Source organism: Ictalurus punctatus, chromosome 2 (genome assembly GCF_001660625.3).
Source record: "Ictalurus punctatus breed USDA103 chromosome 2, Coco_2.0, whole genome shotgun sequence".
NCBI classification, from domain to species: domain Eukaryota; kingdom Metazoa; phylum Chordata; class Actinopteri; order Siluriformes; family Ictaluridae; genus Ictalurus; species Ictalurus punctatus.
Genome location: NC_030417.2, coordinates 5,815,431 through 5,824,801, shown reverse-complemented (window position 1 = coordinate 5,824,801; position 9,371 = coordinate 5,815,431). Strand labels below are relative to the sequence as shown.

The 9,371-nt window shown below is 40.0% G+C and overlaps 1 protein-coding gene across 6 annotated transcripts in view; it reads left to right on the top strand.

Annotated features, from left to right (window-relative positions):
- Positions 1–587: 587 nt before the first annotated feature.
- The window catches only part of LOC108262464 (basement membrane-specific heparan sulfate proteoglycan core protein), a 72,068-nt gene continuing 63,284 nt past the window's right edge, over positions 588–9,371 (top strand). For 5 of the 6 annotated variants that reach the window (XM_053687021.1, XM_053687023.1, XM_053687014.1 and 2 more), the window contains exons 1-4: positions 7,173–7,406; positions 7,701–7,950; positions 8,400–8,696; positions 9,051–9,168. In XM_053687021.1, the coding sequence (XP_053542996.1) occupies positions 7,188–7,406; positions 7,701–7,950; positions 8,400–8,696; positions 9,051–9,168 (884 nt within the window). In that variant the 5' untranslated portion in view covers positions 7,173–7,187. Of the gene's footprint in view, positions 676–7,172; positions 7,407–7,700; positions 7,951–8,399; positions 8,697–9,050; positions 9,169–9,371 lie in introns of those variants that run through there. The other variant, XM_053687018.1, reaches the window with a different exon arrangement.

Here is a 9,371-nt window from a genome sequence, read left to right as displayed (position 1 = left end):
CACCTTCACCCACACCACTCCTTTATAGAGATTGTTCACACACACTGTCTGTGAAGTATACACTCAGTTTTTGACGTTGTTCTCGTTTTTGACCTCATCTCTCTGTCTAACCTTATTTTGACTGTTTGTCTGATCACCTGACCTCTGCCTGTATAAGTTAGTGGGTTTTGCACTTGGTGTTTTTTGGTATTAAATTACATAACCTGCACCTTCTTCAGTCTTTGACTCCATTTCATGATTATTGTAAGTGCTCCTCAGCTCACACATGGTAAATTTATCTTTATTACTTGCTGTAAGTCTAGGGAAACACACTTTCTGCTAAACACTAGAATTCATGTTTCGAAATCTGTGAAGTTAATGCTGCAGATCATGTACACTTTTTTGCAATGATGACACTGTAAATAAATGATGAAATGATCACATGAGAAAATATATGAATAAATAGTAATACTGTTATATATTAATTAATTATATTAATACAATATATTAGGTCATGGAAGGAGTGATTAAAAGTTTTTCAAAAATGAGAAATGAGACAGCAGTTGTTGTGGTTTCCTGATCATCACACTATATAACAGAGTGACACTCAGGCAGTGTGACAGTGTATGTGTGCAGAAGAATCAGTAATGATGAAGTGCTTGTATCTTTTGTCTGTTGTGTTTCACGTCGCTGCAGGTGAGTGAAGTTATTTTCTATTTTCTATTACAGAAAGGGGAGAGAATATTATCCAGTTCTTAGTTCAGCTGCTTTGTGTTTAGTTCATGTGGTTTCTGTCCAGACTGGGTTTACAGTAGGCCGTAGTTCAGCCCTGTTCCTGAACGACCAATCACTGTCAAATGTTTATCATTTAGAGTTTTACTTAACAACTTTACTTACTACAGTGTTATAATAATAATAGGCCAAACAGAGCTGAACACATTAAATTGAACTATTTGATTATGGCTTCATATTTTATAAATGTAATGTTATTAAAATGCTAAATTTCAAGAGCAGCATGTATTTGTAGTTAAAATGTCCAAAGACAGCAGTAATCTTTATACACAAGGTAAACATACACGTCATGCCTTGTGTTATAATCTCCTTATTTAGACCTGTTCAGCTTTGATCACGTGGATTTTTTCTTCCTGATTAACTTCAGTCTAAAATGTACTGATGAAGAGAGGTGGGTGAATGAATAAGGAGGAATCTACAGTGAGATTATTTTACATCCCTATAATACTTAGTGTATGTTTTTACACATTTACTGAATTACATCTCTCACAATCTGTCTTAGTGAATGTATCTATAATAACTCATATAAAGTGTAATAGAAAAGTTATTTTCCTGTAACTTGTGCGTCACTTCTTCTTTCTGGTCTTAGCAGTAAATAGATGTGTGAATTTCACACCTTTTTCTGCTGTCTCTCTGTCAGTGACCATCTTCACTTCCTGCATTGTGCCTTATTCACAGTTTTTTTTTTTTTTTTTTTTTTTTTTTTTTTAATATAAACAAATGGTTAAATGCACTTATCAGTGCTGTATTTTCATGTCACTGCAAACCAGCGACTCCATTTCCCAGATTACACCATGGACTACAAACATGGCCGACGACTACAACTCCCAAAGCTACAGACTATCACTCACCTTCTCTTGAGAACTAATAAGACTGACCTATTGCCAATTACAGTCTCAATCACACCACACTACTTAAGAGATTTTCACACACACACAGTAATTGTGAAGTATATGCTCAGTTAAATTTTATTATTGTTATTTTATTAAACTGCCATAGCTGCACTTGCTTCCATCCTAACCTCCATTTTGTGACATGTATTCACAATTTCAAATCTCAAATCAGCGGTCGATGTGGACTGAACTGTGGATCACTTTTCATTACTTTGACACAATTCAGTAAAATAAATTCAATAAAAATCTTTCAATAAAATAAATTGTTGCAAAGTAAATAAATAGATAAAAAAAGAAAAACTGCTGATTTCCTGTTTAACCTCACCCAGCTGTTCTGTTTTTCACTTTATTACCATCTATACAAAAGGGGAACTCTGTGCATCTATGAGCATTGTGGTGATGCAGTGGGTAGCGTTGTCTCCTCACAGCTCCAGGGTCTCCGCTTCAGTCCTGAGCTCGGGCTTCTGTCTGTGTGGAGTTTCTGTGCTTGTTCTCCCCATGTCCATGTAGGTTTCCTCCGGGTTCTCTGGTTTCCTCCCACCTCCTAAAATACACCAGTAGGTGGACTGACTAAAACTGCTGTGTGTGTGTGTGTGGGTGTGTGGGTGGGTGGGTGGGTGGGTGGGTGGTTCCTGCAATTGACTGACGGACAATCCAGGGTGTATTTCGGGTATACTCAGGGGTATGTTGTTGAGACTTTGCTAGTACTTTGGTTAAATGAGTTGGATTTGTGGGGTGTATGAAATGTTTTGGTAGTTATATGGGGGTGCAGTTTCCAGGGGGGATGACTGCTGAGAAGGAATACAGAGACATCAAGCTTTATGTTAAAGGTAAAGCATTTCATTACACAATAAAAGTGGATATTCCGTGAAAGCAGACTTGATCAGTCTTCAAATTAATTATAGTTACATACGTAACAAAATGTCTTCTCCATTTACCATAACTGAGGGTTTTACTCTAATGAGTCATTTTGTGACACTGATTAGACTGGCCTGAAACTTTGGACTGGTATCAGAGTGGATTTGACATATTTCTCAGTCTAATCTATGATTTATTTTGGTAACACTTTAGTGTTTATTGAGCTACATAACACCTGTATAATTCCTTCATTACAAATGACATAAGCCTACATAAACATTTATAAAAGCTTCAAAGGTGTTGTCGTGGAAAACAATCTTTCCAGCCTAAATCAAAAAACTTCAGAGACGGAGTATTAGTAGATGTCAAAAAGTAAATAAACTTTATTGAAACAGAAAAGTGAGACAGTCTGCAGAAAGTCCAAATTATTCAAACACACACAGCCCTTTTTATACCTTTCTCCACAGCGTACTCATCTTAGGCGGATTTTTGCCTTTCCTCATTAAAACAGACCAATCTTCTTTGCCACAATTAATTATTCATGTCTATATGATATCTTAAATTTGTGGAGCATGTGCAGTTAGTTGTTTTTCTTAAAACGGTTTTATGAGGACAAGGTTTCTTTTTTTTTTCTTTTCTTTTTTTTTCTTTATTTTTTAAAAAGGTTTCACTCAGAGTCAGAGTCAACACTCCCTTCTTATGCCTCAATGAGCTTCAGTCTGTTTCTATCTGCTGTCCTAGCTGATATCTACCTCCCTTCCTAAGGCCCTATACTAACTCGTTAATTGGTATCAGGCCTCAAGGTTATTTACTTCTGTGCAGGAAGATATAGGCTAGTACAGAAAAACAATTACTGTACAGTAAGACAAAATTCTTCTAACTCAATACACACTTAGAATATAACGATCGAAAAGTGTTCTATGGATTTGGATTATGCTTCTAAATATTGATTATACATATAGATTATGCTTAAATAATAAATCTAAATGTTATACATATTGATTACACTTTATTAGCATATCCAAATGTTAATTACACTTATTGATTATACTTCATAAATATTTTCTATAGTGTCAGTAGCCACGTTTCCATCCAAGGGTTTTTTAGCGATGAAAGCTTTAGCGCATTAAAATGTTTACTGTTACATCTGATGGAAATGCAAATTATCGATATAATTTCATAAGTGTCGACATAATCTTTGTTCATTTAACTTGAGCACATAAACTCTATATCGATACTTTAAATGTTGCGAAAAATAGTTTGGAAACAGTTTTTGTGGAGAAAAATGACAAAAGTGTCACATGACAAAATTTATCCACCAGTCGGGGGAAGAATAAGGGATGTGTGTGACATCCAGCGCACTGCAAACCTGTGACACAAGATGCGGCAAGGAATTACGATATGCAGTTTCGTTGTCCTCAGCAACATTCAGCAGCCTGATATAACGCCGCATTCATTTTTCTTTAATAGCTGTGCATACACCATATACACATCCATGGACGGTCGTTTTACTGACCCCGAAAGTTTCCCCCACTGCACTGTACTCGGCGCAGGATGCCAGCTTGAACCTCCACCATGGGCAGGGCCGGAGTGGGACACATTTTTAGCTCGGGAGTTTAATGCCCAAAACCAGCCCATTTTTTTCGTGGTGGAAGAACTTGGATAAATGAAGAGACAGTTCAGTTCTTACTATCCCGTTATATTTATTACTGACATGTTTCACCAAGAATATAAGATATCTTAAGATAAATAACATATAACAGGCTACTGAGCATAGTTTTCTACTACAAAAAGTCCAACTGTAACATTATGAAAAACAATGTTTGTTTGCATTCAAACTAATATGAAATATTTCAGTAAGAAATGTGATGATGGTTTGTTTATATCTTCACGGTAAGGACCTGAATACACGTGTGTGTGTGTGTCCGTGTGGATTAGCAGGAAGAGCAGAGATGGAGCAGGACAATGGCTGTTGGTCCTGCAGTAAATGTTTTGGTTTTGCTGTCAGCGTGTGTGAGAGATGAATCAGTACAAAGGTAGATAAAGGAGAAGAGAGGGACAGACTGACCACATGGGGTAAAAGTAACTGAGATTCCTACCTAGTTACGTGTGTGTGCTCCTGGAGAGGGGTGCGTGCTGGGAGTAACTCGTCAGTTACCATGGAGACTTGGCATACCCCTTACTCCAGTGACCTCTCACCTTTGCGTGTGTCTGTGTGTGTTGCTTTACAATTCCCTTATAGAAGACTTTTTTTTTTTTTTTTTTTTAAGCTCTCTCTCCTTCAAATTCACAGCTCCATTTTCTCTGTCTGTTTTACCACACACACACACGCACACACACACACACACGCGCGCACACACACTCGTGCCCTCTCTCTCTTTCTCTGGGAGTATCTGATGACTCTGATGTGGAGCAGCTGTTGCATTTCTCAGAGTCGCCCTCATTTCTTCCCCCTTCTTTCATTCCTCCCTTCTTTCTCTCCCCACATTACAACAGCAGCTTCACTCAGAATCTCTCTGTCTCTGTGTGTGTGTGTGTGTGTGTGTGTGTAAGTGTAATTAACTTTTTTCTGACGTTGAGGGAATGCATGTGTGATGGAAAATTTTAATGATTAAAAATAAATAAATATTTGTTCACTGATCTGTGATATAAATGTAATTATTGTATGATTCCAATCATTCCAATGATTTTTATAGTCAATATCGCTGAATTTGTGTATTTTCCTGTGTATTTTTTTTTAAATATCAAAAATCTAAAAGGTGTGCATCATACCTGACACCTAGTCGAACACTTTACAGTTGGTTGTGTGACTGTACATCATTCCCTTCAAATACTATTGAGCTTTAAATTATGGTATATTTTGTGTATGAGCCCATTCGGGAGTGAAATTCATATAAAATGTACATGTGATTTAATAGTTTTTTATTAAGTATCAAAAATCTAAAAGGTGTGCTTCATACCTGACATTTAGACGAACATTTTCCAGTTGGTTATATGACCGTAAGTCATTCCCTTCAAATGCTATTGAAGTTAGAAACGTGTATAACAATGTTGTATGTAACTTTAGAGACGGTCCCTTAATTTTTCGCATATCAAATGAATATCAAATGTCAAACAAACTTTATGCCAGTAGATGAAAGCAGTTAGCACGCTGAAGTGTTTAATTCGTCTTGCACCACATATATTTGCCAATGATTGCAATTTTTATTCATTCATGAAGGAGACATACTTTTTTTTTGTCCATTTGTAGCGTAATTCCGCAAGTTAGTTACTAACACAGAAATGTCGAGCTTGTCATGGTACTGCAAAACAGGAACGCTCTCTCTCGATGACTTTTTTCCCCTGTGTCTGAAAACAGCTTTACCTTGTAAACACGTGACTGTTACAAAGCACCGACACTGGAGACTCCTTCCATACAACTGTTAAATAAACAACATCTCACAGAAACAGTCACCATATCTATAGCTGCACCTGTACTAGAGTGAGCACATTGATCTAAAGCGTGATTGGCATTACTCAAGGTTTTGCCTAAGGCCCTGTTCACACTAGTGCATTTTAAAATGAAAAGGATAATCGTCCACACTGGAGTTTCCACTATGTTTCAGAAACGATCTCAGTCCACGCTACACGACTGAATGCGTCATGTCACATGACCATTCATGCACACTGGGTATGCGTATACAAGTGCAAACAGGAAGTTGGTTGCTAGTCGAAACCGGCGTTCCACATAGGGCTTATGCCGCTTTGTTGTCGATCGCTCTAATCATAGCTTTCCTCTTGCGCATGTAGGCAGCTGCAGTATTCTAAAATACAGAATTTAACTGCACAATGGCTGCTCAGAATGACAACAAAGCCAGCAAAGCTTGCAGTTCAGTCTTCATGTTGTTGTGTATACGATCACGGTAGGTAGCGTAATGGTCATATGGTCGGGGCTCGATGAATCAGGGAAGGATATGCAATGATCCAGAAGACCCAATCAGGAGCGAATGTGGGCAGAGCCACGCCTTCGTTTTCAAAAGTCTTTGTTTTTGGTGTGTTTAGACTGAAACACGAGACCTGAGTTTTCAAAGTAAAATGTGGTCTTCGGCATTTCCAAAAGTTTCTGGAGTAGTGCAGATGACTTGCGTAACCTTAGCAACAGTTATGCATTTTAAAACGTGCGTAAACAGGGTCTAAGATTTCAGAGAGCACAGGTGCGCTCTAGAGTTCCGAAAGTGGTGAAATAATTCAAAGGAAATTTTAAGTTATTTGCAGTTTTTCATGTTGTTTTCGATCCTTATCATATAGCTTGGCAACATTTCTTATACTTGTAGTCAAAAGTCTGTTAATTTCACCAGATAACATGTTTGAGATGTAACGAAAAGAAATGTTCGTTCGGCTTAAGGTGCTCCGCAAAAACACTTGTGTGTTGCGCCTAAGCCTTTCTGTGGTAATGAAAACCCTGCGTTACTGTAAGAGTGCTGTTGTTGAAAACGTGTCACGTTCTGACCGATCTGAATCTGAATTCGAAAGCATTGTGGTGTAAATAAAATGGAATATTCTCGTACGCGCGAGACTTGCAGGATGTTTCCCATCAGTGTGTTGTAGGATGATGAATAATTCAGATCAGAAAAGATTTTCCACTACACTGATTCAGTCATGTAGTACATAAACTCAGGCATTTGCATGTGTACACACACACACATACACACACACACACATACACACACACAGTGTCCACTGTTGAAATTGAAACAAAAAACGGTGTTCTCATGCCCCGCTTCTTCCTCTGCAGGCGTATTGGTTCAGAAGGTGAAGGTGGATCCGGAAGTGGTGTCCTATCCGGGTCAGACAGTGATCCTGTGCTGCCAGTTTCCTGACAAAGGCCAGACCCATCTCACTCAGGTCAGAGGTCACCTCCTTTCTCCAACCTGGCCATAAGCATGCTCTGTCTCTCTTTCTCTCTCATGCACGCACTCACACACACACACACACACACACACTAGAGTTCAGATGTATTCTCTGCCTGAACTTGATATCCTAGTGAAGGAAGTTGTTTGTGATCCTTCCCTTCTTTTATCTCTCTCTTTCTCTCTGTATGTGTGTGTGTTTGTTTTGCAACCTGCGAGTCATGTATCTGTAATAAAGAAGCCTAATCTATTTATTGAGCTATTTTAACATTAGTTGTCTCCTCTGTAGGTGTCCTGGATTTTAGAAAATAGCTCTGCCACTCGGACCAACATTGCAGTGTTTCATCCAACTTTAGGGGTCAGTTACCCAGCATCCCCAGTGCAGGGGCGTGTGAGTTTCACAAAAGAACCCCCTCCTCTGGAACATCCAACTATCCAGATCACAGACATTGCTCTGACAGATGAGGGGAATTACGTCTGCGAGTACACCACATACCCGACCGGAAACGAAAATGGGGTAACCGCCCTCGTCATACTAGGTGAGCAAACAGGAATGAGCATATGTGTGTGTTTGTATTAAATATTTGTGTCTCCTGTCCTATAGGCTGTTACTGGATTTCATGATGCGTCATATTGTCAGATCAGTCAGACCGCTGTTAATGTGTGAAGCATGGCAGTAACCTTGACCAGGCTCTCTCTCTCTCTCGCGCTCTCTCTCTCTCTCTCTCTCTCACACGCTCTCTCTCTCTCTCTCTCTCCCTGTCTCTCTCTCTCTCTCTGTCTTTGTGATAATGATCTGCCTGCTTATCATGCTGAGAGGCTGCTTCTCTCCTGTCTTTCTGTGCAAAAATGTGCAAGAAGCAATCCAATCCTCAATGTTTACTTCCTTCCCATCCTCCTCTCTTCCTCTCTTTCTCTCCTCTGTCAAAGTGCCCTGTGATATCAAGGTCGAAACTCCTCTTCTTTTCTTATTTGCCCTTTCTTCCAGCCAAGCCCCAGAACACGGCTTCTACCATCACCGTTCCCGCCGGCACTTCTCCCGTCTCCGTAGCGCAATGTGTGTCGGCCAACGGACGACCACCGGCAACCCTCACCTGGGTGACTAATCTGAGCGGCAACGGGACAGGACTGGTCCAGACGAGCAACTCGGACAACACGGTGACGGTGCGCAGCGAGTACCTTTTCACGCCCACGGCGGCCGATAATGGCAAGGAGATCACCTGCGTGGTGTCACATCGCACACTGACCAAAGCTGAGAACTTCCCCATGAAACTGGTGGTCCAATGTACATCCATGGCCTTTTCTCTTCTTTTGTAGAATAAGTTGAGTCTCAATAGACTAATTATTTCCAGATTGCTGCCTGGCTTTTTCACACTCGAGTACACGTGAGTGAGTCGTGAACAGTAGCCTGTCAATACAAAAGAATGTCAGAGTAAAGTCTCAGAGAGTCTCAGAAGCCTGTAGTGTGGGTTGCTTTACTGACTGCAAGCCTGCTTGTTATTTTAGGTGTTCAAACACAAACCTCTGTGCAGAGTTGTAATGGCACCAGGTAAACGTGGTCTCTCTCTCTCTCTCTCTCTCTCTCTCTCTCTCTCTCTCTCTCTCTCTCTCTCTCTCTCTCTCTCTCTCTCACTCCCAGATCCTCCTCAGGTGCAGATTGTAGGATATGACAATAACTGGTATGTAGGCCGTACAGACGTGGTGCTGACCTGCCAATATCAGGGGAACCCCAGTCCTCCCACTGTAAACTGGAAGATGTGAGTAACACTACTTTTCCGAGCACCACAGCAAAATGGCTAGCATTAAAGGGGTAGTTCACCCAAAAATGAAAATTCTGTCATCAGTTCCTCACCCTCATGTCATTCCAAACCCATAAGACTTTCCTTCATCTTCGGAACGCAAATCAAGACGTTTTTAATGAAACCTGGGAGATTTCTGTCCTCCATTTACAGTCCAAGTA